General features: G+C 54.8%; 1 protein-coding gene across 4 annotated transcripts in view; it reads left to right on the top strand.

The window, feature by feature from the left end:
• The window catches only part of Col16a1 (collagen type XVI alpha 1 chain), a 53,062-nt gene extending 28,971 nt beyond the window's left edge, over positions 1-24,091 (top strand). For 3 of the 4 annotated variants that reach the window (XM_050154361.1, XM_050154347.1, XM_050154362.1), the window contains 29 exons: positions 1,876-1,929; positions 2,114-2,146; positions 4,166-4,282; positions 4,474-4,515; positions 4,702-4,788; positions 5,605-5,649; positions 6,477-6,521; positions 8,207-8,260; positions 8,782-8,835; positions 9,277-9,330; positions 10,776-10,820; positions 10,938-10,991; positions 11,232-11,267; positions 11,552-11,614; positions 13,573-13,644; positions 13,790-13,843; positions 14,423-14,467; positions 14,640-14,684; positions 14,980-15,033; positions 15,425-15,478; positions 17,632-17,682; positions 17,985-18,074; positions 19,504-19,539; positions 20,391-20,435; positions 21,170-21,358; positions 21,691-21,757; positions 22,423-22,599; positions 22,906-22,983; positions 23,704-24,091. In XM_050154361.1, coding sequence (XP_050010318.1) covers positions 1,876-1,929; positions 2,114-2,146; positions 4,166-4,282; positions 4,474-4,515; positions 4,702-4,788; positions 5,605-5,649; positions 6,477-6,521; positions 8,207-8,260; positions 8,782-8,835; positions 9,277-9,330; positions 10,776-10,820; positions 10,938-10,991; positions 11,232-11,267; positions 11,552-11,614; positions 13,573-13,644; positions 13,790-13,843; positions 14,423-14,467; positions 14,640-14,684; positions 14,980-15,033; positions 15,425-15,478; positions 17,632-17,682; positions 17,985-18,074; positions 19,504-19,539; positions 20,391-20,435; positions 21,170-21,358; positions 21,691-21,757; positions 22,423-22,599; positions 22,906-22,983; positions 23,704-23,906 — 2,043 coding nt within the window. In that variant the 3' untranslated portion in view covers positions 23,907-24,091. The remainder of the gene's footprint in view (positions 1-1,875; positions 1,930-2,113; positions 2,147-4,165; positions 4,283-4,473; positions 4,516-4,701; positions 4,789-5,604; positions 5,650-6,476; positions 6,522-8,206; positions 8,261-8,781; positions 8,836-9,276; positions 9,331-10,775; positions 10,821-10,937; positions 10,992-11,231; positions 11,268-11,551; positions 11,615-13,572; positions 13,645-13,789; positions 13,844-14,422; positions 14,468-14,639; positions 14,685-14,979; positions 15,034-15,424; positions 15,479-17,631; positions 17,683-17,984; positions 18,075-19,503; positions 19,540-20,390; positions 20,436-21,169; positions 21,359-21,690; positions 21,758-22,422; positions 22,600-22,905; positions 22,984-23,703) is intronic. The other variant, XM_050154356.1, reaches the window with a different exon arrangement.
• The last annotated feature ends 3,329 nt before the right edge of the window (positions 24,092-27,420 follow it).

Here is a 27,420-nt window from a genome sequence, read left to right as displayed (position 1 = left end):
GGGAACAAGGACAGGAAAAAGTGCTGAGTACAATCCCAGGACCCAGAGTCGTTATCTGATGCCCGTGTCCATGATCAACCTGAGGCTGCCGCAAACAGGCACCTGCCCTTCGCCAGGCTTCTCTGTGCAGAAATGGGCTAAGAGGCGGATGACATTTATTCGCCCAAGGCTGTGTCCCAATGCCCACAGATGGCGTTTTATCTGGATCCATTTTCCAGCTGAGGAGCCTGAGGCACAGAGGCTAAGAAATGAACCCAAGATTTTTAGAACTGGAAGGTAGCGGTCAAACTCAGGCTGTATCCCCTACTTCTAGAGGAGAACACACATGTGTAATCCTACCAGGGTAAGAGAGACTCATGCCCTCAGACTTGAACTAGCACAGCAGCCCTGGAGTGGAGCCATGGGTGAGTTATAGTAACAGGGCTGGGGGCATGGCTCAGTTAGTAGTGTGTTTGCCTAGCATGCAAGAAGCCCTGTGGATCCCCAACACCCCGTACACTGGGTGAGGTGGCATATGTTTGCAATCCCAGCCCTTAGGTGGTAGAGGCAGTGGGACCAGAGTTCAAGACCATTCTCAGCTACATAGTGAGTTTGAGGCTAAGTCTGGGCTGCACTAGACCCTGTTTCTAAACAAAAACATTCAAAGCATTTACCCCTGTGCCAGGCACTGTTCTAAACCCTGGGGACACGGTGGGTGGTGACCCAGGAGTGGGAGAGCCTGCTCTGGACAGGAAGGAATCACTCAGGGGAAGCTGGCCTGTTCCAGTGCTGGGAGCTGGGTCATGAAGGAAGACCGGGTCTCAGAGCAGGCCCAGGAAATCCTGCACCAGGAGGAGCAGCCTGTGCAGTGATGCGTGCATTCAACACGCATTTAATGTGCACCTCCTCCTTGTGGGGTGCTGGAGATTCAAACTGGAACATCCTCCCTTCCTCGGCAGAGTATTTAATATGCAAATGTGCATTGTGAATATGCGAGAAAGCCAGAGGCTGGATGGCACACTCTGAACAGGAGTACCCGTCCATCTTACATCTGGGCTCTATGCAGAGTCCCCCACAGCTTCACCTCCTCGAAGCCGCACACGATGACGGTTTTACAGAGAGGGAAACCGAGGCACAGAGCTGGGCTTAGACTCTTCCAGAAGTTACTCATGCTCAGATGGTCGGATTGGCAAGCTTCTGACATCAGTCAGCTCTAGGGATGTCTTTCAAGGGATGAGATGCAATCAGTGGCTAGAGGGTAGGGGCCAGTGGCCCTCACCCAGAGTCTCGTCTCTGTCTTGTTCAACCTGTGACCTTTGGCAAATGTTCTTCTCTGAATGCCTTTGTTTTTAAGATGGTCGTAAAATGCTTGTTGCCTCTCGGAGACTATGATGATAATTAATGAGAAAATACAGGAAAATGACTTAGGATAGACCACAGCAGTTACTCTATAGAAGGCCCTCTGCCTGCAGGGCATTGTGACTCATGCCTTCAATGCCAGCACTTGGGAGGCAGAGGCAGGTGGATCTCTGTGAGTTTGAGGCCAGCCTGGTCTACAAGGGAGTCCCAAGACAGCCAGAGCTGTTATACATGTTATACAGAGAAACCATATCTCTTAAAAACAACAACAACAACAACAACAAAAAAAAGACCCACGGTCCAGCTTCTGACCTGCAAAGCAAGGAAATGCTCCCAGTAGAGCTGCTTTTGAGGACCACCCTTCTGTGCCCCCAGCCCCCAACTGTGTGATGAGACCTTCAATCTAAGAGTGAAGAGAGCTCTCGCCCATGCAGGAGGGGGTGACAGGTGGCAGCACTGTGAGCTGGGAACAAAGAGACAAGGAAAGCACAAGGCTGGGAGAGGGGTCTGATCTCTCTTGTCTCTTTTCTGCTTCAGGGATTGCCAGGACACAACGGTTTGCCAGGACAGCCTGGGCTCACTGCCGAGCTGGTGGGTATCAGCCAGCACACACTGGCCATCGTCATTCCTGTCCTTCTGGGGGCTGAACTGGCCATGCAACCCCTTTAGCTCTGGTGGGGGATCCTCCTTCACTCTGATCTTAAGGCTGGATGCTCATCTAGGCTGTATAAGCCTCCCCTCCCCGACCAGCTAGAACCAAATCTGTGTCTTGCAGGGATCCTTACCCATCGAGCAGCGCCTCCTTGAGGTAAGAGGGCACCGGGAGGCACTGGCACTGGCAGGTGTCGCCAAAGGGGATTCTCACAGCAGGTGTTCAGTTGCCTGCCGGCTAACATATAGCAGCAGACTAAACCTGCTGGTTCCCTGGGGAACCTTCCTGGGGGGGAAGGGCGTGCTAAGCATCTGCCTGAAAGGGTCTGTCTGGGCGCTGGCTTGTAACAACCCTCTAGGCAACATTTGCTGAATGCGTGCTTAAAGGAATGTTGGGAAGGTCCCCACCTGGTATGTGCCTGGTGACAGAACCCAGCCTGACATCAGCGTCGGCTGGCAAAGAAGCACCATCCTTTCTCTGGGTCATGCCAAGGCAGGGGGTGACAGCGCAGTGGCAAGGGACCAGGTGGGTCAGGTTGGAGACAGGCCTGGTGGATGTCAGCTTGAAAAGACTTCAGTAGAAGGAGCAGTTGTGGAGGGGGTCGGCCTGCGGTTCTACTGAAGGGCTGTGGTCTGGTCTGACTGGCCAAGCTCTGGGGGGGGGGGAGGTGGTCCTCTGGAAACCAAGGTCCCTATGCCACCCTTCTCCTTGCTCAGTCACCTCCTGAAGTGACAGTCCAGCCAGGTCATTCCTGCAGGCTGACTTCTAGCTCCTGGACCCCTCTCTAGGAGCTGGCATCCTCAGGGCTCCTTTCCCCATCTCTCCTCCTTCAGCCAATCTCTCTTCGGCTCTGGCTAGTCAGTGCCATGGACATTATGTCACCGCAGGGAGCTTCAGTCAGGGCACAGTATGAGAGCTGCCTGCCCTGCCCCGTCTTTGAACCACAGATGTTTCCAGAAGCCGCTAGAGGAGGTGGTTGAGTTAACCAGGCAGCAGCCATGAGTCAGATCACAGTGAGGTTGTGGCAGTGAGACCCCCAGTTCTCCTAGTCTTGGTGGAGCCTGCGTCCCCTCAATCCTGCCCTCCAGGCCGTGATGGTGTGAAGTCCTTCTGACGGTTCACAAGGTGGCTTTGTATTCAAGTGTCCCACAAAAGGTTTCCACCCAGGAACTGAATCAGCCTGTAATAGAGGTCAAATGGCAGCCAGGGGAGGCTGCTGGGAGGCCCGGCAGTCACCATGTCCACCCCTCAGAGGAAGCGCTGACTCCACACAGACAGGCAGTGACCAATCCAGGTTTACCTGGATAAATCACCTCACCCCTCTTGAATAGTAGCTTCCTCCACAATGCTCGGAACATAATCGACCTCACTGTGCCCTGGGGACCAAATGCGATACGTGCCAAGGCCATTACAATCTGTGGCCTCGTGGGTGCCGAGGAAATGATAGCCATTATTTTTGGGTGTCTCTGTGAATGGTGAAGGTGAGCATGAGGCTTCTTTCTGGGTCCCAGCTACCACGCCTGGTGACAGGGAGACTCCAGGCTCCTAAGGCCCCTGGAACGAGAGCCCTAGTTTCACTAGTTTGGATGGAGAGGACCCACAGCTTCCATGAGTCACAGAGTCTGTGACCAAGAAGGTCATAGCCCAAGTCAGAGGAAGCCCTTTTCGTTAGAACAGTTCAGACCCAGGGACCTGTGGAGCCGGTGACAGTTGGTGAGCTTCAGGCCCGCCCTGGAAGTGTCCACGAAGGACCTGCTCCTCTGGCAGCCCTTTCCTGGCATCCCCAGGCAGAGGTGCTGGCACTGGGAACCAGGCTTTTCATCCTGGATCCTTGGGGCTTGTCCTCGCCACGGGTGCAGGTTGCAGGAACAGCCTGGACAGATGGTCCCTCTGCGGGTCCCTCCGCCTCCTCCCACACAGCCTGTCTGGAAAGCACTCTGGCTTGGCCCTACCTGAGCCTCTTCCTGGAGGAAACTCAGAGCCAATTGCTGGGATTGGGTCCCCTGAGGACAGAGCAAAGCTGCTGCAGGGATGTGGCTGGGGAGGGAGGGTGTGAGGGTGGAGGACTGCTGGGCAGGGTGCCCGGGTCCTGGATTCTGAGAGGGCATTCCCCAGTAGACTCTTCCTGCGCATCTCTGACCCAGGTCCCTCTGTCCTTCCCCTTTGTCCCATCAGAGCATCTGTGGAAACTGTGCCCAGGCCCAGACGGCCCATCCGGCCTTCCTCTTGGAGAAGGGAGAAAAGGGAGACCAGGGCATCCCTGGTGTGCCAGGCTTTGACAACTGTGCCAGGGTAGGAACTGGGCAGAGGCGGGCTGGTACAGTAGGTTTCCCTGGTGTAGGAGGGCTCCCTGGTGCTGGTCCTGATGTCTCCATCTGGCAGAGACTGGGCCGGGGTAGCTGGCAGTCCTGGTGTGGTGTCATGTGCCTACCAGAGGCCTCCTGACCAGCCTTACCTAACAGAGCCTCTCTTGTCTACCACAGTGCTTTATGGGAAGGGAGCGCCCCAGAGCAGAGGAGGCCAGGGTGAGCAAGTCCTTGCCTTCTCTTTGTCCATCCCTCCTGCCGTTTTTTCCTCCCTCCCTCCCTCCTTCCCTCTTCTCCTCCCTCTCTCCCTCCCTCCCTCCTTCCCTCTTCTTCTCCCTCCCTCCCTCCATCTCTCCCTCCCTCCCTCCCACTCACTTCTGCTTTAATCTCTTCCCCCCACCCCAGGGAGACAACAGTGAGGGAGAACCCGGCTGTCCTGGGAACCCCGGCCTGCCTGGTCCTCCAGGGCTTCCAGGTCAAAGAGGAGAAGAGGTAAGACCAAGGCCCAGGCCCTCATCCAAGTAGGGCCTCGAAGACATAGGGTCCACATCTGCCTTGAGCATTCTCCTCCTCTGGGTTTCCCATGGCCTGGAGCCACTCACCACTCAGCCTCCTCAGCTTCCTGGCACCCAAGCAGGTTGGCTCCTAGCTGCTTCCTCTCCTGGTACCACTCTTCTCCAGGCCTATTTTCCCCTCCTCAGCAATCAGGTCACATCGTTCCTTCTCAGTGAGGCCTTCCTGAATCACCCATTCTAAAATGGAAGTTCTCTCCACAATAACTCCTCAAGCTCCCCCCCACACCCTCCTCAAGCTCCACACACACACACACACACACACCCTCCCCAAGCTACACACACACACACACACACACATACACACACACACCCTTCCCAAGCTCTTTTGCCTTCCTTAGACTCACACCATCCAACATTCTGGGCATCTACTTCCTTCTAGAACATTCCACAGGTATGGACTTGCACAGCAGCTGTGTGCCAGCTGTGTTCTGTTTGTTACTGTTCACCTTGCCTCTAGGACATAAGCACTTCATAGTGGAGATTTTAATGTTTTGTTTATGGCTATGTTCCCAGCCCCTGGGCCTGTGCCCGGCACATAATAGCTGCTCAATAAATGTCTGTTGGATGACTGAATGAACTGAATGAAAGGCCATTTTAACATCAGCTAAATGGCTCTGCTCTGACATCAGACAGCCCTCTTAGGGCTGCAGCAGGGGGCTGGAGGCAGGTACCATAACACGGCTTTCTGCGGGGCCTCAGGTTCTCCATCTTGTTCCTTTGGTTTCTTCTGCAGGGACCACCTGGCATGAGAGGCTCCCCAGGTCCTCCAGGCCCTATTGTAAGTATCGCAGGTATTCTGGTCTGTTTGAACCGATCTCAGAAAGTCCTAACCCACATGCCATTCTGCTGCCTTGTCCCTAAGAAGCCAGGCAAGACACCGACTATGCTTATCTTTCCCTCGGGAGAACATCTTTTGGGACCGTGGTCTCTGGCCAGGAATGCCCTGCTCTGCCCCCACTGCCTGTGAATCCACTTAGGGAGTACCCTCAGGGGCTCGTGTCTGGGCCCCTCCTCTTCCCTGCAGGATTTAGTAGCACACGAGGGGCCCCACAGACAGCAAGGTGTATGGTTGCCCAGTCAGATCTCGCCACTCACCTCAACACGGTCCCTACAAGGGCCTTCCATCATTCTGTGGAGTCTTCTCTAGGGAAGTCTACAAAGCCCAGGCCAGGGGTCTCCACCCAGAATCCTCAGGGATGTTGGCGAAGCAGGAAAGACGTGACTTGACAAACGGGAAGTGCTGGCAGTGTGTTCCTTGTCAAAAACAAAATGGCTGGTGGAGGCCTTGGAACTATTCTCCTGAGGGATGTTGGTGATCAGGAGAGGGGGGGCAGGACTGAAAGGAACGGGCTTTTCACTCCACTGATGGCAGACTGGGAGCGCCCTGGCAAGGGTTTTCAGACTAGGGAGGCTGCTGGCATCTGCCGGTGGAGGAGCCCATCGAGGGGCACGGTGGCCATCTTCTGATAAGACCTCTTTCCAGCAACCTTGAAAAACTCCCAGGACCACCTCCCCACAAAGCTCCCAACTGCGGACGGTACCTCCAGGTTCCCCCAGGGTGATTGTTCTTGTGAGATGTGACCACGTGCCTGTTTCTCCCACCAGGGCCCCCCAGGTTTTCCTGGTACTGTTGGCTCTCCCGGACTGCCTGTAAGAACCTAGCGCCACTCTGCCTCCCCTTCCTGCCAGCCAGGTCTCTGTGGCTTTGCTTGTCTCTCCCTCCCGTGGTGCCCTCTCCTCGCCCCCTCCGTGTTCTGGTGTTCTGTTTGTTGTTTGTCCCCTGCAGGCACGGTAGCTAACGACACAGGTTCCCTTAAGTCCCGAAGGCTTGGAGACCATCCCAGTCTTGACTTTCTTCGAGCGAGCGCCCTCAGCCTCTCCTCCAGGGTTCCTCTTCCCATCTTCACACCTTCACCGCCCTCTTTCTCTTTCCCTCCAAGCCCACACGTCACTCCCCTGTGTCCCCCCCCCAGGTCTGTTTTACCTTCATGCTGGAAGCTGGGGCCTCTATGAAGGAGCCCCTGCATCTCTCCCGTCTCACTCTTGCCTTCTGCTTCCCACCACTGCCGTGTGGACCGAAGATTTGCTGAAAGTAGTTCTTGGGACCCTGCCAGGCACCTGGCTCTGTGCCCGGCAGAGATGCCAAGGCTTTAGGGCTTCACACTGCAGGCTGGCACAGGTTGGCTGCCCTGCTGCCTGGTAGGACTGTCCAGAGGCACCCTGGGGATTTACAGGCAGCCCTGCGTGCACCCTTCCCCGCGGCTAGAGGAAACCCATGCCCTCCTCTTCTTTCTCTTCCCTGGCTCTAGGCCCAGTCTGCTTCAAGGCTGGGCATGTGATACCAGTCAGTTGGGTTTCTGGTGTTAGGGCCCTGCCCCTCTGTGCCCAGGGTCTTGGGCTGATCCTTCTGCCAGGTGTCGTTAATTGCTCTGCTTGTCATCGTTGTTGTCACAGGTGTGTTTAAATCACAAACCCCCACCCCATCCTCAGTGTTGCTCTCTCCTGGGTCATGGAAGCTAAACCTCTTGTTTGTTGGATTCGTGTTCCCGGGGCTGGCTCCTGCTGTCCCAGGCCTGGTGGTGGAGGCTCATGGACGAGGGCCTCTCCTTGTCGTCGTCCCATCTGTCCCCATGTCTTCATCCCTGGCCGGGCCATATCTGTTTCTGCTTGCTTGGGTGAAGGGGCCATCTGTCTGTCTAGCCATCTGTCTTGTGTCATGGAAAGGTTTGGGTGCCATTTCTAGCGGGCACAAGGGATAAGGGGGCAGAAGAGATGTTTTTGATGGTGACCTGGAGCTGTGGCGATCGGGGTGAGGAATGGTGGGCTTTGATTGCCACTGACATCCCTCTCCATGTTACGAGTGATATGGGATTGCTCTGGGGAGAGCCCTCTTGTGCCTGTCCCTGGCATCACTAAAGAAGGTCATTTGGGGCTCGGGTGGGAACTGGGACAGGTAAGTGCTGGGGACTTGGTGACACTTTGTGGGAGCATCTTCCCTGACAGCCTCCCCCCCCAGAAGGAGCACAGATCTCCTAAGGTGCATCCCAGACAGCCTCCACAGTAGGGTAGGGCAGTGACAGTCACCGGGAAGGAGCCCTGTCAGGGCCCACTTGAAGGGATGTCTCTGCTGCTGCCTGTCTGGAAGCTGCACTCCCGAAAGTACATTTACACATTCTCCCTTCCAGAACACACCCATGGCAGTCCCTTTACCAGGGACACTGGGCTGCTGCTCGTGACCTTGGTCCAGAGTTCAAAGAGGCAGGCATGGGGCAGGAAGAGTCTGCTCTAGGTAGGATTATCTTCCTCTGCCTTTTCTCATGGTTTCTCTCTCTAAGGGCCTGCAAGGAGAGCGAGGCCTCACAGGCCTGACTGGAGACAAGGGAGAGCCGGTAAGAAAGGGGCCCAGGAGTCCTGCAGCGATAGCTGAGGGGTGGCCACTGAGTGGGAGATGGGGAGAGGCTTTCTTCTGAACTCCTCAGTCACGAAGCCCTGGTGCAGAAGGGCTGGGAGCTTCAAAAGAAAGGGCTTCACACCCCTCAGATGGATGGAGCTGGGTGTCCGTGTAGCCCCTACACCCTGGGAGATGTGTGTGTGTTCCAGCTCTTAGCTACCATTGTGGGGGTAGGGGTTCCTCTCCTTCCCTCATCCTCCGCACTTGTGTCTGCCTGCTCCTCCCCACCTCATTCTGGGCCTCCTTTCCCGCTCTGCTCCCAGGGTTCTGGGACTGGTCACCTGGGCTTGGGAAATGGCCCAGAATAGTAACTGTACCTGGGGTGTGGGTGGTTTGGGTGGGCGGATGGGCACCTGCTGGATAGCAGATCCAGGGTTTTCGGTTTGGGTTTCTCACACAGGGAGAGGGTAACAGAAAGGTTGAGGGCTGGTCCATTACCATACCTGCCTTGCTTTGCAGGGTCCTCCAGGACAACCTGGCTACCCAGGTGCCATGGGACCCCCAGGATTGCCTGTGAGTAAGAGGACTCTGACTCTGGGGGTACTGGGCGTACAGTCCAATGGTGAGAACAGGGCCAGGAAGGGCGTCCCTCAACCATGTTCCCCTTTTCCCAACATTCAGTCTCTACCATGCCATCCATGTATGACACCCCCCCCCCACATTCCACTTTGGTTCCCCTGGTGATGTGGCTTGCCCCCACCATTGCAATGGAGGGAAGGAAGGGGACACTCTCAGAACCCCCATGAGTTCCAGACTCAGAAGGAACTGAGATGTGCTGCCCAAAGGGTTTTGAGAGAGTGAGGGAGACTCCCGAGAGATGCCGCTCCTTGCAAAGGTGCCCCCAGGCCTCTCCAGTGTGGGCCGCAGTGGCCGCTGGGTGGCCACACTGGCTACAGTTTCCCCCCTCTAGTCCCCTACTTAGGCCACAGAGCTAACTCTGCTGTTGCTCATCAGGGCATCAAGGGAGAGCGAGGATACACTGGCCCTGCAGGAGAGAAGGGCGAGTCGGTAAGCTACAGCATGGTATGGGTGGAGGGCAGGGGAGAGCCCCCTCCCCTCATCCTCTTCATCAACAGGGTTGGGACTTTCCTGTGGCCCCTTCTGCCCCTGCCCCAGAGTCACTCCAGCTGCGTCTCTGCACCAGCTGGTGGCTGCAGAGGAGGCGAGGAGGCGGAGGCTGTGAGGAGATCCCAGCAGGCTTCTTGCAGAGACACTGAGGAGGGGAAGGGCCCAGTCAGCTGGCAGAATTCCCCCTCCTGCCAGATCAGGGCCAGGAGCCTTTTTCTCTATTGAGGCCACCTTCATGGGGGTCCTACACCAAACGAAGGCGCGGGGACAGCTAGCACATGAGATCACAGGCTCCTGAGGGACATGACTCACCCACTGTCCTGCAGCCAGCTAGGGAGTTAGTGGTGAGGAGCCTGGCCTGGAGCCCAAGTCTCTCTGGTGAGGAACCCCAACCCTCATATCTGGGGCCCGCCAAGTTAGGATGGGAACCTTACCTCTCCCCCTCGCGAATGTCAGCGAGACCTCATGGGACTCTGCCAACAACTGTCACACTTTTAATCTGCAACAAGATTGTCTCCTAGGCATGCTGGGTATTCCGAGCCCTTCTGAGGGTTCTGCACTGAGCAAAGCAGGCCCTGCATGCCTTGCCCTGCAGCAGGAAGTAGATAAAACACGAGTAGATAGAAATAGCTATGAAGAGAGCTGAGACCCCTGAGCGTTCAGGGTGGGGGTGGGGCGTGGGGCTGGAGCAGTGCAAGGATGCTGTGTAGAAGAGAGAGAGAGGAGAGAGGAGAGGAGAGGAGAGGAGAGAGAGAGAGAGAGAGAGAGAGAGAGAGAGAGAGAGAGAGAGAGAGAGAGGGATCTCAATGGTGAGTGTCCATAGAGAAGGAATGGGGGTGTCTGTCCATAGAGAACGGAGGTCACGGCTGGGGTGTCCTGGCAGGAAAAGCTTGGAGCTACTCCCCGGTTCCCTAAGGGCTCAGCAACACGGAAGGGCGACCAGTGGTGGGCATTCCAGATAGAGGGGACAGCAACGCTCAGGCCTGGGGGTGACAGCAGTCTGAACTGAGCAAAACACAACAGAGGGAGCGGGAGAGGGACAGGAAGCAGGCAAGGGTGGTTGGTGATGGGTTACAGGATGCCTGGGAAGCCAGCAGGAAAGCACAGGCTCATTCATTAGACAGAGGGGAGCCGTTCGAGGCTCTGAACAGGAGACTGGCGGTAGTCGGAGCCGTGCCTAAGACGAGAGATCAGCTGCTGTTTGCTGGCAGCTTCGGAGTGGGACAGGAGGTAGCAGGATTAATTAGCAAACCGGTTCCAGGGAACCGAGGGGCCTGGGCTGAGAGTCTCATCAGCTCAGGACACGCCCACCGCGTACCCTGCCCATCCCCAGGCCTCACTCCTCCTGTTTCTGAATGACTGATTCTGTTCCTTTGAGTCCCCAGGGCCCACCAGGATCTGAAGGCCTTCCAGGTCCCCAAGGCCCGGCGGTGAGTGAGTGGGCGGGCCATGGAGATGTGGAGGGGGCGGGGGAGTCTCCTGACTCCTCCGTGTGTCCTGGGGACTAGAAGGGTGGGTTTCAGTTATATTCTTCTCTGTGGCGACAGGGTCCTCGAGGAGAGCGAGGCCCCCAGGGGAGCTCTGGTGAGAAGGGTGACCAGGTGAGTGATGCCTGGGGGCGTGGCTGAAGGGGCTGGGGGCGTGGCTGAAGGGGCTGGAGGCGGGGTTGAAGAGGCTGGCCACTAGTTTTCGTTCTCCTACCCACCCTCCCACCTCCTACCCGGAGCCTCCCTACTGGCCACCTAGGGTAGATGAGGACAAAGCCTGCGGGCTGCTCCACCCTTTCCTCTTCCCACCCAAGTGGCCAGGCGGAGGGGTGACCTCCTCACTTCTTCCCCTAGGGATTTCAAGGCCAGCCAGGCTTTCCAGGCCCACCGGTGAGTAAAGACACAAAAGTTCCCTGTAATGTGGTCCCATGGAGAAGAGCAGGTCTGGCCAGTACCCCCTGGATGAAAATGAACCCGGGAAGGGGGGGTCAAGAGATGGGAGGACAGTGTAGGTGGCCGGACAGTGTAGGTGGCCATGATAGATTCTAGAAGCCAGATGTAAAGAGCAGACCTTATGGGTGGCCACAGAGGACCAGACAGACAGAAGAAACACAAAGAGATAGAAGGGAGATGGAGCCCCACTTTTATTCCTGCCTGCTTCTTTGTCGATCCAGGGTCCCCCAGGATTCCCAGGCAAAGCTGGAGCCCCTGGTCCTCCTGGTCCCCAAGCAGAGAAGGTGAGCAGAAACCCACATCTGAGCCAGGAAGCTCTCATGACTCTGTTCAGGCCTTCAGGAAATCCACAGACAACTCCATTGCACTAAGGCTGGGCTCAGCAACCAGTGGCTCCATGAATAGCCCTGCACCCTCCCATTGCCCTCCCCTTGCCCTCCCCACACCCTCTAGCAGCCTCTGAGTATCCTGGGCTCCCATTTGCCAGGAGAGTGGCAAAAGCAGGGTGGGGAAGGAGGCACAGGAGCGACAGAGGTGGGTAACTAGACTTTGACAGGCCAGCTTTGCCTAGCTTCGTTTCTCAAGAGAGAGCAGAGAGGGCAAGGAGCCAAGGGAAAGGATGGAACTGCGACCCCTCGAATGAGGGCACACCTAGAGGTGGAGTGTGCCTCTCTCCTTAGGCGATCCCCAAGGGCCAGAGGACACGAGAGTCACCCGTGACTTCGTGATAAGACAGAGACAGCAGCCGTGGAGAGCCACACTTGTTACTCTGAGACTGCCTTGTTAAACTGGACACATAGCCCTATGTGGCTTGGAGAGGACACCCCTGGCTCTGTAGAAGCTGGGCCTCCTTTGTGTACCGGGTGGGAGCTGTCAGATACTCCAAGGTTGATGTCTGAGCTTTGGATGAAAGAAGGGGTGCACAGGGAGCTGTGATGTTCTGTAGTCTCCAGGAGCCTCTTTCCTCTGACTGTGAGAAAAACAAGTGAGAAAAAAAAAACAGTGGGGGAACCCAAAAGGTAGGGAGCCATCAGAGCTGAGTTCCCCACTGGAAGAGAGGACAAGCCCCTTACTGCTTCCCCAAGCCAGGACCCATCAGCCATAGGCAGATCTCTGATGGCTGACAGCTCCCTCTCATCCCTTCCCTGTGGAGTCCTCCTTAGGCTGATCATTGCAGAGAACCCCAAACTGTTGGCCGGAGATGCTCCATCACAACACTCAGTGAGGCCGACATTGGCTAGAACTGTGCTGACCCCTTCTGGTGGATGGCAGTATTGCAACACCCCTGGTTTTCTCCCCTGTAGCTCTTTCCCTTTTCTGCAGCCCCCTCCACAGATGCCTCTCTCTCCTGCCCAGGGGAGGTAGCAGCCTTTCCTTAAGCTTCTTACATCCCAGTCCGATGCCTGTTCTCACCGCTGCCCTGCTTTGGGCCTTTAGGGGCTACCCAGGGACTGTGGCTGTGTTTGCAGGCCGTTTTACAGTCCCTGAGCCTTTTATTAGACAAAAGTTCACGTAAAATCTCAAATAATACAGACACAAGGGAAGATGCTCTGGATAAAACCTGGAAGAAGGTTCTGGAGTCCTATCCTCTGGGCCAGAAATCTACTTCATGTGCCCAGCTTCAGGGCTCCCCAAAACAACTCCTTGGACCCTGAGATGTGATTTGAAAGGCACTGGGCCTGCTTGACAAAGTGCAGCTTGTTATTCAGGGCGCTTCCCAGTCAGGTGACCACCGGCCCAGCTTCCTCTCCCAGTCCATCAACCATAAGGGCCCTAATGCCCAGGTCAGGCAGCCATGTGACCACATGCAAACATTTCTGCCCTAGGTCCCCTCTAGCTTCCTCCTGCCCCATCCCAGGCATTCTTCAGAGTGCGCCACCTGGTGACACTTCTGTGGCATTTTCCCTGAGCCCCGGCCACCATGGGTCTCCCACCCTACCCTTGGAATCTCCCCACCTTTTTCCCCTTGAGGTGTTAGAGCCCACAAACACGACATGTTATTAAAGTGATAAAGATTAAACACATCCACCCCTCCACGTGCCAGTCCCAGGGACAACCCTGAGAAGAGGTTGGTCTGAGCAAGTTCTGTCTCTCTTCATAAAGCAGTGAGAAAAATGGGGGCGGGGGGCTTGGCAGACGAGGACACATGCTCATCAGGCCAAGACAGAACTACGCAAATGCCCTGACTTCCAGGGGTCCATAGTCCCCTTTGCCCTGATTTCACTGGGTGTTCTGGTTTCAGGGCAGTGAAGGGATTCGAGGTCCATCGGGCTTGCCTGGTTCCCCTGGGCCACCAGGCCCTCCTGGGATTCAGGTGAGTGTGTGCCCTCAGCGCCTGGCAGGTATGGGGGATGGAGTGAGTGCCTGTGTGAGCAGACACATGTGTGGCAGGGATGTGAGGTAGAGAGAGCCTTCCAGAGATAGTACAGCATCCAGAAATGTCTTTCCCCTGTCTGCAGGGCCCTGCTGGGCTGGACGGACTGGACGGGAAGGATGGCAAGCCCGGCCTGAGGGTAAGATGGGGATGTGGGAGGGGGGAGCAGGAGCCCTATCCTCCTGATAAAGTGTGCTGAGAAGTCACCCCTTCATCAGGTGCTCCTTCTCCCAGGTGGCATCAGACTTCCCGGGTCTCTCACTCCTTCTAATAGATTTAGCCAGGTTCAGTGGATTGGCCTCAGTGAAGACAGAATGGTGACAGAGATGCCATTTATATTCCAAAACTTGGGCAGCTAGAGAAAGGAAGCTAGGTTCTGGGGAGAACCAAGCTGTAGCCATGACAGGCCTGAGCAGGCCCTGGCTCCTTGGTTGAGTTTTTTTCTGGAGAATCTGTGAGAGATGGGAACATGGCATGCGGAGAACATCGAGGTCAACTCCTATCCTTAACCAAAGAAAGAACATCAGGGCCTACAGAGGGGCTGGGACCCATTCACAGTCCCCAGCCGGTCAGAGGCTGAGCCAGGCTGAGTTCCCTCTGCCCCACACGATGGTCCCACCAAATCCTGAGATGGGAGACTCGGACAAGCAGAGGCAGAGGGGAAGGAGTTGGGTGGAGGCCAAACCAAACTTCCTCAATGCTCCTTCTCTTTCCCTAGGGGGACCCAGGTCCCGCTGGCCCTCCTGGACTCATGGGACCCCCGGTAAGTTGAGAGCAGGAAGGAGCCAGGAGCTCTGAGCCTCCTCCCAGCCATCCTCAGCCTCCCAGTCCTCCTGCTATGACTGTGATAGACTCCATTGATTTGGCCTGAGCAGGAGGGTGTGGGGAGCACCTCAGAGGAGGTAAGAGAAACATCTCCCTGCTTTTTCTTCCAGGGTTTCAAGGGGAAAACAGGGCATCCCGGCCTCCCTGGGCCTAAGGTAAGGGGGACTCTGGACAACGGGCGTCCCTATTCTCTTCAGACCCATGCCAGGCGACATGGCAACCCAGCCTGAGTCTAGGATGTCGCCTGGTCCCAGAATGAGATGTTACTCCAGCACCCTTGCTTCCTGAGGCCACTAGGGCCTGCCGACCTGGGTCAGGACTCTGCCACCTACCAGCCTAAGGGTGCCAGAGACCCTCTGGTCAAAGCCAGGGCAAGGTGGCAGAGTTCACTTTATCCAGGCTCAACAGAGGGTGGAGATACTAAACTCCACTGTCCCCTCTCTCTTTTAGGGTGACTGCGGAAAACCAGGTCCCCCTGGCAGCAGTGGCCGGCCAGGTGCAGAGGTAAGGACTGGGGTTCTGTGCACACTGCTGTCACACAGCCTTGGGCTCTGCTGTGTCCCAAGATGAAGCCTCTCCTTCCTCACACTGGCAAAGTGGCTGCCTTCTCTCCTTGGCTTTCTGCTGGGAAATTTCACCTCACACTGCACATCTTGACCCTTCTCCATCTTGAGAGCTGTAACTGGTCCCCTCCCTAGAAGGACAATTCCACAACCACCCAAAAGACAAGCCTGGCCTTCTTAAGCCGTGGAAGGTTAGGGTCAAAGTTCAGAGCTCTGTCCAGTCCTCTGGCCATTGCTGCAGCCACTACCCTCAACCCACTCCTACCGATCAGCCACACATATGCAGATCAGTTGGTTTCTGTGTCATCTCTTTCTTTCACTGACTCCTGCAGGGTGAGCCTGGTGCCATGGGACCCCAGGGACGACCAGGACCCCCAGGTCATCTTGTGAGTTAAACTGGTTTTGTCTCTGCTTCTATGAATTAGGATGCCCCTGGGGATGGGGTAAGCTGGTTATGCCACAGAAGCTGCCCAAGCCAGGCAGAGGTATGAGGGGCTTCAGGCTCATCTGACTCAGTGGTTTTTGCTTTTTGCCACTTTTGGGGTTCAGTGTGCACACTCACATTTGCTTACCAGACACAAGTCATTCAGTTAGTCAGGAAGTAGTTATTGGCGATCTGCTGCAGATCAGGGCCACAGCATGGAGTAAGACAGACAAGGGCCCTTATCCCACAGGGCTTCCCAGCAGGCGCAGGAAACATGTGCCTGAAGGGGGATGTTGCAGGGAACACCTGGGAGGTGGGGAACACTAGGACAGCAGTACCCAGCCTGTGGGTTGAGATATCAGATATTGGTGTATCGATTCATTATGATTCATAACAGTAGCAAAATCCCAGTGACAAAGTAGCAATGAAATGATTTTATGGTTGTGGGTCCCCACAACATGAGGTATTAAAGGTTGAGAACCACTGCTTTAGGGGAGCCATTGCTGGAGAAGGGACATGGATACACAAAACCAAAAGCAGCCGGGGGCTCGATGTGTCTGAGGGACCTGAAGACTGTCACACTGGGGTAGCTTGATACACGTGTGACCGGAAAAGCTGAACTTTGAAAACTATATCTCTGGGGTGGGTGCAGGCAGACATGCCCAGGAAAGGGCTGGTAAGTGGCAGGTGGGTGGCTGGGTGGTGGGGAGGGAGAAGGAACAGAGGGCTTGGGATCTGGGGTGCACTCAGAGGTGGGGAGCTCGCTCTGAAGCAAGGGTGAGCTGAGCTGTGGAAAGAGAGGGACCAAGAAGTTCTGCTGAGCGCCTGGGTGGGCAGGTGGTGGTTTTGCCATTAGGGGGAATTGGAGAACACATTTATTTAGCAATGCTGTATTTTTCCATCCACTTTTCTCATCAGTGACACAAACAGCTGCCGATTGTGGCCTTTGATCAGTGTGACGGCACCAAGCCGACGCCGACAGGGCTCCCGAGAGCAAATCCACTGGCGTGCTAGTATAGCATGGCTGTACAATTTTCAGGAGGTGTTTGGGAACATTAAAAATAGCTCATGACAAAAAAAAAAAAAAAAAAAACAAAACAAAACAAAACAAAAAAAACAGGAATTCTCAGGTCCCTGTTTTGTGTATCTCAAGGAGTACAGAGGCTCTGTGCTGGGGACCCCAGGGCTCCCCCAGGCCCGTTCACATTAAGTATGAAAGAGTCATACACTGGACGGTGGGCCTGGTAGAGATTCCACAGGGTGGGGGGCTATGGATGAGGACCTGCTGGGCTCCCCCGTCATTCCTCTCTTCCGCCCTGGTCCCTGCTATGTGCTGGTCCCAATGAGCATCCCCACCCTAGGAGTCGTACATGAGTAGTATAGGTGCCATGGCGCCAGAATGTTCTGGAAGGGGTGTGGAGGGATGTGCTCTGGGGAGGAGCTGAGCACTCTTGGGTTCAGAGAAGGTATTGCTCTGCTGAGGGAGGTGACCTTTGGACTGTGCGCATCTCAGATACAGCTCCAGCAGTGTCAGGAGGGGACAACCCCGGGGGGGGGTTAGAGTGTCATTGCTTCCCAGAGTGTGGGGCTACAGAGCTTTCCCATGTGGATGCCCCAGAGATCTCCCCCTCCTGTGATATGGAAAAGGGCTTTGGAGACAGCTGTATTCCCTTCTGTGGCTGTAGGGGATGGGGGACATGGTCTCTGGTACATGCTGTCCCTGCCCTTCACCTCTACAGTGTAAAACCTGGTTACTGGTTTTCCCTCCTCCACAAAACAATGGGAGGCTGGGCTGCCTTTAGGGAGCACAGGGTCTCAGGAGAGGTCCCAGCTAGTGGTTCGTCCTCCCCTGCCTTTGGCCTCTGCACCTCACAACCTAGGTGCACCCGTCAGCGAGCACTGGGCACAAGGGTCCTGTCTATTCAGCCCCTCCCGCCTCTGCTCTGGAACCAGAGCTCCTGGTAGAAGTTCAAGTGTAAGATCGGAAGGAAGGGGAGATTTCGGGAGGAGAGCAGAGCGAATGCAATGTAGGGATGTTCCTGATGCCGCGTACACCCCCTCCAGCCTGGGCTTTAGGTCAAAGCCCTTACCATGCCTTGTCTCCCCTGTCCCTAGGGGCCACAGGGGCCTCCAGGCCAGCCAGGTCCACCTGGGATCTCCACTATGGTGAGTGATTTTCTTCCAAGTACTTCCTCGAGGAACATTGAACATTGTCTTTTCTGCTGTGGGCTCTTTCCAAAGCCAATGGATGGAGAATGTTTTTGTCCTCCCTCCTTCTTAGCAGCAGCCTCTCACTTGTCCTAAAGATCTCCCTTCTGGGATGAGGCAAAGGGTGGTTCAAGGGCATCCTAGGGCCATCTGCCCCTGTGGTGCCTGGCCCCTGGAACATGGTGGCGGGGTTGGGTTCTGCCTCTGGACTCGTGGGTTCTGCTTCTCCTTTCCCCGCTGACTTTCATCCTATTTTCCAGGGCCTGAAAGGAGATCGGGGAGCCCCTGGAGAAAGGGGTTTGGCAGGTCTCCCAGGCCAACCTGGCACACCTGGACACCCTGGCCCTCCGGTAAGACCCCACATCTTATAGCCCAGCCCAGGGGAGAGGACTTGGCTTTGTCCAACACACCTGGGATCTCTAGGAAAGGAGAGGGTGTTAGCTTGGCAGGGTGGCAACATGGGCCTGTGTCTAGGGATTGTATTGTATCCTGAAAGACAAGCCCTGCAAGCCAGCACTGAGCCAGCTGCACACAAGGGCACTGCCTCTGAGGACATATCATCAACCTAATGCAGACCCCTTGACGAGGTGCCAGGAAGAGAAGACGTGGTCCATGTGTCGGCCCTGCCCCTGCCCCAGTGGAGCTTGTCAGTAACCACAAAAAGTCTTTGAAAATGTCAGGAACCAGAAATACTGTGCTATTACTGTAACTTTCAGAGCGCCGCAGAAGCCAGACTTGATCTCAGCCCGTTTAGCATTCAGAGTGATGCTATATTGGTCACTGACTGTGCCGAAGCGAGCCTTAGCTTATGTTGGATGTGTGTTTTCTCTTAATGTGTTCTGCAACACTATTTGGAGGTCCAATTGTCCCTGGGGTTTCAGATGAGGAAATGAGGGTTCAGTGTGACTGAGCTGATGGCTCTGAGTTACACAGCTAGTAAATGGGAGAGCTGAGACTTGATCCCCAGCCTGCTCCGCTGCAAATTCTGCACCCCTTTGCCACTGCAAATTTTGTGCCCCTTCACCAACCTGCGCAGCTTCCCCTCTGTAGAAGTCCAGACAGGCAAACCACATGAGTGGAGCTGATTGCTGGTCTCAGGGATGTAAAGGTTCTGAGAAGCCAAAGAAGGGGGCCTAGGTCTCTATGACAGGGGCTTTCTCACCAAGCAGACTTTCCTCCAGAGCACAGTAGCAAACCAGAGCTGCTCGCTAGTCCCTGGTGAGATGGATGAGGACATGCCATGTGGGCATGGTCACTGGACCTATTTCCCAGAGGGCCAGGGGGTCAGCACTCCGGCTCACTGTGAACTCCACCCCTGGGGATGTCATTCCTTCCAGACTCCCTCCCTCCCTCCCTGCAGACTCAGGAGCTGCCAGGGCCCTGGCAGCCTCTAACTCTTGACCTGCAATCACAGATTTTCCTTCTCCAGCAGCCACCAGAAAGGCCTGGGCAACTCAGGGGGTCAGGGGCTGGACAGCCCTGAGCTGTTGTAGTGTCATGGGGGAAGGAAGGAAGTCAGCTTGTCCTGGCCAGTCTCACTGAGGACAGAGGCTCACCGTTCATGTGGCCCTTCAGCAAGCATTTAGCGCACGACGAGAGCCAGGGAATGCATACAGTTCTCAAGGGAAAAAGACACCTCTGCCCTAGCTCCGGCAGGTTGGAGTGGGGAGGGAAGGGAACTGCAGGATCAGGGTTCCTTGATAGAACAAAGAGGTGTGAGGGAGGTAGGGTGGGGTTGACTGACTGCTCATTCTGCTTCTAATGCTCTCTGCTCCCCAGGGTGAACCTGGGTCAGATGGTGCGGCCGGCAAAGAGGTACAGTTACGCTGCTCTCTCTTCCCCTTGGGGACATTTCTTCTTGGTCTTCATCTTGTTCCATCCCTCATTCAGTAAGCATACGCCATGGGCACAGACTATCTCCTATAGAAACTATACCCATAGTTTCCACATCCAGAAACTCAACCAATCTCAGTTTGATTGAAAATATTCAGGGAAAAATCGCATGTGTACCCACGCCTGCTCACTTTTTTCCCTGACCACGATTCTCTAAACGGCAGCATTTACACTGGTCGCTATTGTTAAGTAGGTCAGAGGTGACTTAGAGCACACAGACGGGTACACACAGGTTATACCAAGTGTCACACCACTTTATAAATGGGACTCGAGACAGACTTGGGGGTACACGGGGATCCCAGAACAGTCCCCTACAGATATCCAGTGCCAATTACATGCAAGAAGCTGGTAACTCTTGTTCTTATGGAATAAGAGGACCCTGTTTCTGGTCAGAAAGAGATAGCAAAGATTAACAGTCTCCAAACAAACGTTTCCTGGGCCCCCTCCCCCGCCCCCGCCCCCGCCCGGCCCTCTGCTCTTTCAGACTGGCCTTCCCACTCAGACTTCTTGTCACGTCAGTTCATCTGTGACGAGGGATCTGCCAATGCTATCAAACAAGGCCATGCCCCCGGGGACGTCATCCTCCCTCCCAGCTGTCAGCCCCCTCTGGTCGGAAGGGAAGCTGTCATCTCTTCCCACACAGCCCAGCTGGACATAACCAGGGTCCAAGGGTGGAAAATGGTGGTCCTTCCCACTGCACCTCCCCTGCTCCCACCCCAGGGAGCCTCAGTGATGCTGCCCAGAAATGACCCCAAACTTATGCTTCCTTATAGGGACCTCCCGGAAAGCAGGGGCTCTATGGACCTCCCGGCCCAAAGGTGAGTGACCTCTCGCTGGGTCTGAAAAGAGGTACTCAGGAACCCCAAGTTGCAATTGTAGCCACAGAGGAAGCCTAGGGTGGCCAATAGGCAGGAAAGGGAGATGTGACCTCACCTGGGACTGTCCCATCTATATCTTGGGGAATGGAAGTCTCACTGATCCCCTAATCATGGCCCACTCTGGCTCACTCCAGGGCCTCTGGGTTGGTCTAGGGATAAAAAGAAGTCCCTGGAAAGACACTCCCTTCGCCTAGTCACGCTGACACTAGTGTGTGGAAGCCGTGCTGTGGGACCCCAGAAGGACTCCTAACTCTAACTGGCCGTGAGGGAGGAAGGCTGCAAGAAGGGCAGGAACATTCAGCATAGAAAAGTAGAGGGGTAATCATCAGGGCGCTGAGGCTGGGGAGGCTTCCAGACAGCAGATTCAAGCAACATGGTAAAACCAGAGAGTGACAGGCAGCTAGAGCTGGCAAAGGAAGGTGTGAGGACGGTGTTATGGTCTTGCCTGGGCAAGGAAAGGGACCTTCCTACTGAGGGTATGTGGGAGCCTGAGCATTTCTGAGCAAAGGGTGATGCAAGCATTGCCTTCCAGAAGCACTGCTCTGGGAGGTGGTGAGACATAGGAGCCTGTATCAGCTCAGCGGGGGATGCTGGGCACCTGGGGAAGGGGCTGACATACTGTGACAGACTTGGAAACAGTCAGTAATGCTGTCTGTGACTTGCTGTCTTTGTAGGGTGACCCAGGACCTGCAGGACAGAAGGGCCAAGCAGGAGAGAAAGGAAGATCTGGCATGCCGGGGGGACCTGGCAAGAGCGGTTCCATGGGACCTATTGGGCCACCAGGTCCTGCAGGAGAAAGAGGCCACCCTGGGTCCCCAGGGCCTGCAGGGAACCCTGGATTGCCTGGTTTGCCAGGCTCTATGGTAAGGGGAGGCCGGCAACCACGGACTGGCACATGGTTACTTTAGCAACTCTTGCTGACGTTCTGCAGGAAAGGGCTCAGCTCCAGGTGGCGTCTAGTTTTTCATGGGAAAGTGGGGGAGCTTCAGGTGCCCCTCCCATCCCAAGCTGCATTTTAGCACAAAATGTATTGTACTATTTCAGGGTGGGTAGCACTTTGGATTAAGCCTCCGTGGGAGGCTCCCGGGACCTTTACCCTCTGCTCCATCTTTTATTTCTGGAAATCAAGTCTGTTCACTGGGCAAGTGCCAAGCTTGGACGTATAATTGAGGCCAGGTTTCTTCTCTTTCATCAGGGAGACATGGTGAATTATGACGACATCAAGAGGTTCATCAGACAAGAGATCATTAAAATGTTTGATGGTAATTGGCAGCCGGCTGGGTGGCAGTGGGTAATTTTTGCCCTTACCAGCCATTTCTTCACCCGGTCCTGCCTTCCTTTTCCTTAAAGCTCCAGTGTCCTCCCCTTCCCACCCTCGCACATTTACAGACAGCAGGTGACAGGCATATGCTCACCTATCCATCAGACCTCCCTTGTCACCTGCTATGTTCAGAGATGAATCGGTTCTCTTCTGCCCTCCCGATCCCCCACTCGAGCAGAGGAGGTTAAGAAAGCCAATTTCAAAGGAGCCTGTGTAGTGGCACTTCTGAGGAGGGGTGCGAGCAGGCAGAAGGTGCCGCTAGGGTTGGTTTGAAGCCCTTTTCCCTGCCTGTGTGCTGTGGACTCAGGGGAACACGGATGCTGGGCGTCCTGCTTGGGAAAGAGACCTCTCTGGACCACATTCGGAAGCCAGTGGTGGACCAGGGGTGATGGTTACAGGAAAGAGATGCCCAAATCAGATCCATGCTTCTGAATGGGAGGGCACATGGGGGCCACAGCACAAGACCTCCCTCGGGAGAGCAGCCCATGCTCCCCAGCCTGATACTTCTCTTTGGAGGCTGTCCCATGCTGGTGGCATGTCTGCAGCATCTGCAGCCACTCTGAGCACCCGGTCACCCAGTGGCCTGGCCTTTGTCTTTCCTTACAGAGAGGATGGCTTACTATACCTCCAGGATGCAGTTCCCCATGGAAGTGGCAGCAGCTCCGGGCCGGCCAGGGCCCCCTGGAAAGGATGGTGCTCCAGGCCGGCCAGGTGCTCCAGGGTCACCTGGGCTCCCTGGTCAGATAGGCCGAGAAGGACGCCAGGGTTTGCCAGGAATGAGAGGTAGCTCTACCTTCTGGATCTCTGGGGTATAGGGTATCCGCAGCTGTGCATGGGTTGGCTGTTGTGGCGCGCTCTCTCTCTCTCTCTCTCTCTCTCTCTCTCTCTCTCTCTCTCTCTCTCTCTTTCTCTCTCTCTGTGTGTGAGTGTGTGTAGCAATTCACATGGCTATCATTTTTCTCCTTAGAGATAGAACTTAACTTCATTTCTTTTTTTTTTTTTATTGAGAATAAGAAAAAAAAGTTTCCGCCTCCTCCCAGCCTCCCATTTCCCTCCCCCTCCCCCTTAACTTCATTTCTGTTGCCGCAGGCTTACCTGGCACAAAAGGCGAGAAGGGAGATATTGGTGTTGGCATCGCAGGAGAAAATGGTCTTCCTGGTCCCCCAGGTAGGAGAACCCAGTCTTTCAGACCACGAATTCAGAACAACAGAACGTACCCTCTCATCACCCCCCGCCCCCACGCTTCTTTACAACATAATCATTAGAACAGCAAATAACGCCAGGCTAACTACCACTTACAGAAATGCTCCCAGCTCAAGATAACGGTGCTAGGGCCTGAAGGGGAGGAGTGGAGAGAGAGACTGTCTGCCTCTGTCCTCAGCTAGGCTCGCATGATGCAGTGTGTGTGTGTGTGTGTTGGGGGAGGGACCAGAAATCCAAGTCTCAGACCTGTTTGGCATTCACTGGTCCTGTGATGTTGATGAGGTCACTTAAGCCCTCAGAGTCGTTCTCCAAGATGAATGGTCAGAAAGTTGAGCATGGTTAAAACCTGATGACCGAGCCCTGAAGCTCAGCTTTGCTACTTACCCATGGGTATTACCCACGTGGGACTTTGCTGAGTCCTGTCATTCTCCCCGGGAGCTATTTTGTGGATGCAATGATGTATTAAAGGCTCATGATCCTTTTTCCTGATACACAAACACTCCCAATAAAACCAGCCAGAGGTGTGGCTGTCCTTTTGAAATCAATATGAGGAGCAGGCAGGTCTCAAAAAAAGCATGATTCAACCTGGCAAATATGCATGAAATGAATGTGTCACTGGTCACAGCCATTGTCTCTTGTCATTTGGGTCTCCTGATTTCCCTTCTGTGGCTCTTCTCTCCGTAGGTCCTCAGGGACCTCCCGGTTACGGCAAGATGGGCGCCACAGGGCCAATGGGTCAGCAAGGCATTCCAGGCATCCCCGGCCCCCCAGGCCCTATGGGCCAGCCGGGGAAGGCTGGCCACTGCAACCCCTCAGACTGCTTTGGGGCCATGCCAATGGAGCAACAGTACCCCCCCATGAAAAACATGAAGGGGCCTTTCGGCTGAAACCACCACCTGCACGGAGATGAAGGACTCCAAGAGGAATTAGTGGGCAAAGCTTACGGACTCTGATGGGTTGTGAATGTTTGTGCTATTCTTTCGTTTGTTGTTGTTGCTGTTAATATTTTTTTAACAATAAAGAAACAAAACTATTTGTAACCCCACTTCCATGGGGTTCTCCTGGTGCTGCAGCCGCGTCTTCTCTGTCATTTGGTCCTAGGGTTTCGAAAAGATGCGTCCCCATGCTCTACGGCCAGCCTGTAGGTTTGTGTTGTGCTAGGCACAGGCCGTCCACTTGCCCTGCTCTCTCTCTAGGCACCACCAGGGCACACTCGCCTTGGTAGGGAAGAGGTACTTCTCAGTCTCCGGAGTGAGTCAAAAGCAGGTTCAGAGACCGCCGAGACACACTCAGAAAGGCTGCTCCCCGTCTTCTTTCTGGATGAACCCAGTATTTGGTAGCCCATTCTCCTTTGTGTGACCTGAAGCTGAGCCAGCTTGTACCTGGGAGATGTCACCCAGGGCTGAGGAGTGCTCATCCACCCGGACACCCCTCCATGCATGCAGGCTCTTCTCAATGCCCCAGTAATTTCATGACTAGAAAACCGGCACAGACAGGCGGAAAGACAGCCTCGGCCCCTGTCCAGGCAGCCAAGGCGTGTTTCTCTGGGAAATGAGATGGAACCTCCTGCCTGTGCCTACGCTGGGCTCTGTCACCACCCTTCCAGCTTCAGGCAGACTTTTTAGACTGCAAACAGTGCCTTTTGTTATTCAAACGTTCATGATGTATGTCTCAGGCCGGGCCTTCAGAAATAGCTGGGGTTAGATCGTTGAGAAGGGGTCCCAGGCAAGCCACGATTAGATCTAAGCTTGCGGTCCACCAACTCCACCAGGGGATTTCTATCTGCTGTGCCCTCCATATGTAAAAAGGACAGGAAGAAAAGAAGAAGACAATGCACTGCTTATTCTAGGAGCGCTCTGTCTCGGGCGTCTTTCTTCTTTGCTCCTCAGATCGCTGGTCCTGATGGGCCGGCTGCCCTGGGAGGAAGCAACAGGGCACATCCAGGGGGACTTCCAAAGAAAGCCTATTCCACTGGCCCTGGCCTTCTGGAGGGCTTATTCAAGTTGGATAAACTTCAAAGGGATCACAGAGCAGGCTCAGAAATGTACTCAAAGTCTAGATGTTTATCCAGACTGCCTGAAGCCTTCAAGCTGGCTGTCACATCTCTCCAGAGCTGCCATTTCAATACATTTGAACATTCCCTTCTCTGGTCGGGTACCAGCCTATGGGTGGCTCTTCAGAACCTTTGCCCTATTTTTTTTTTTTTTTTTTTTTTTTCTGGCTTGACACAGAGGTGTACCCGTGGCCAAACAGTGCTAACAGGCAGGCTCCTGAGTCTGCCAAGTGCCTCCCCATTCTGCTCTTAGAGCCAGGGGAGTCCGTTCTCTTTTCATCTCTCACCAGTAATTCTCAGTTAACTCTGGTTCTAACAGAAAACATTAAAAAGCAAATACATCATTGTCGCATTGAAGTCGCAGCCAGGTTTTGGACGGTGGGTGAAGACAGATGTTAAAGCGCTCCCATTGGAAGGCCGCAATTTCACTCTCAGCCCAGCCTGTAAAGCAAACTGGAGAGGGGTCCTGTGACCAGAAGCCTGCTGGCTCAAGTAGAAAGAAAGAGAAGCGAGGACCAGCTGTTGAATCGTGCAGGTTGGCTCTGAAAGCCAGGGGGGTAACTGACATGGGAGACATCAAACGTGTACCCTTTGAGGGCCACCGGGGAATCGATCCTAAGAAACGGTGCTTCCTTCGCTTTCCTTCCTGGGGCAAATCCATGCCGCTCTTGGGGATTCTACGACAGGCTAGGGTTTATAGGCTTTTGTGATCTGAGTGGTTGTCTCCCTGGAGTTTGAAATTGCTGTCTTTTCTTGGACCATGAAGAACCAGATGGAAGCTGAATTTTATAGTCTCTTCTTCTGTGGTCAGCAGAAAAAAAAAATCTGTGCATCTTGCTCATCAGCTCAGGAGCCGTGGGCTGCCCGGAAAACAGGGAGGGGTGCCTTCTGCTCTCCTCGGCAACGCTTCCACTTCCCACTCTGCTCCTCCGTCTCCACTTCCCAGTCTGTTCCAGACTTTCAAGGTAACGCAGAGATCATTCAAATTGATGAAGTCTAACTTGAAGAGCCTGTTTCCTTTTCCTGGTTTGTGCCAGGAACTGTACTAGGCTCTGGGGAATCCTGAAAGAAACTAGACAGCTATGGACTTGGCCCCCACCATGACGACAGAGACAGCAGTTCATTAAATGATTACAACAACAAGGGATGGGGGGACGGTACCCCGTGGCTGGGGAGGTGCAGCGCTGTGGGACCTCACTGTCTAGACAGAAGTTGATCCAGGCACGGGGGAACAGCATGTGCCAAGGTCCAGAGACGACTGAGCGCAGCAGGCGGGTGGGGAGGCCACCGGCCATTGGGCTGCAGTCCTTAGCACAAGCAACGGTCGGTCACACAGTGGGTAACCGCTGGTGAGTTTTAAACAAAGGTTTGCCTAATGAGGAGTTTGCGGGTTGCAGCGTGAAGAATGGACTGGAGAGCCCTTAAGTTATAGTCCAAGGCTGTTGCATATTTATTCTGCTGAGAAAAAAAGAATCCCGTGTTGGAAGCCTGGGGAGCTGAAATCTTCTCTTTTGTCAAAATATTTTCCTTCCACCACACTTCAACACAATTCAGTAGCATTCTCGCTTCACACGAGGTCTGTTAACCCCTTACAAGAACAGCTCTTTTTTTCTTTCATACTGTTCCATGGTGCCATGATGTAAGGGGCCAGGGGCCAGACACCTGCGTGCGTTGGTCTCATTTTACAATGGGCTCTATGGAAAGCGGGAACACCTCCCTCCAGTCCACAAAATCCAAAAGGAATCCAAACTTCAAACCTGGATCTAGTTGGAATCAAAGAGAATTCCATAATGAGGTGGGTGTTGGTGTTCCTTCCCAGCATGCCACGCGGGGAGCCTGGCACCCAGCCAGGCCGCACTGGGGGAAGAAAGATTTTCCAGTGTGAGGCCTTCCATTACCAAGCTCTGCTTCTCTGATGGTCAAGCACATGCCTTCTGTGATCTGCGGAAAACTCTTGCTTCCCCGAGAAAGGCAGCAAGCCAAGCTTTCTCTCTCCTTCCGCCAGAGCTGAAACAATAACAGGAAGACCCCACCCACCGCCGTCTGCTTCAGGTGGTTAAGGTTTGGAAATGAGAGCGGCTTGTTTTTCTGTCTCTTTCATCTGCCCCTCCAAAATAAACACACCTGTGCTCCCGCTGGCTTTGGTTGGTGTCTGGCTGCTTGAGAGGCTCCTTGGAAGCTCCTCCTGACCCCCAAGTAATGTAGACCTCCGGCTGCGAGTTCTCCTAAGCCTTTTTACTGGAGTATAAGAATGCAAAGAACTTTCCTGAGGTGGGCGAGCTGGCTCAGTGATGACTGGCAACGCTGGTGACTTGTTCCCAACCCTGGGACCCACGTGGTGGGAGGAC

Source organism: Alexandromys fortis, unplaced genomic scaffold, assembly GCF_014885135.2.
Source record: "Alexandromys fortis isolate MF-2015 unplaced genomic scaffold, M_Fortis_MF-2015_v1.1 scaffold_26, whole genome shotgun sequence".
Taxonomy (NCBI): Eukaryota; Metazoa; Chordata; class Mammalia; order Rodentia; family Cricetidae; genus Alexandromys; species Alexandromys fortis.
This window is presented reverse-complemented; position numbering and strand designations above follow the sequence as displayed.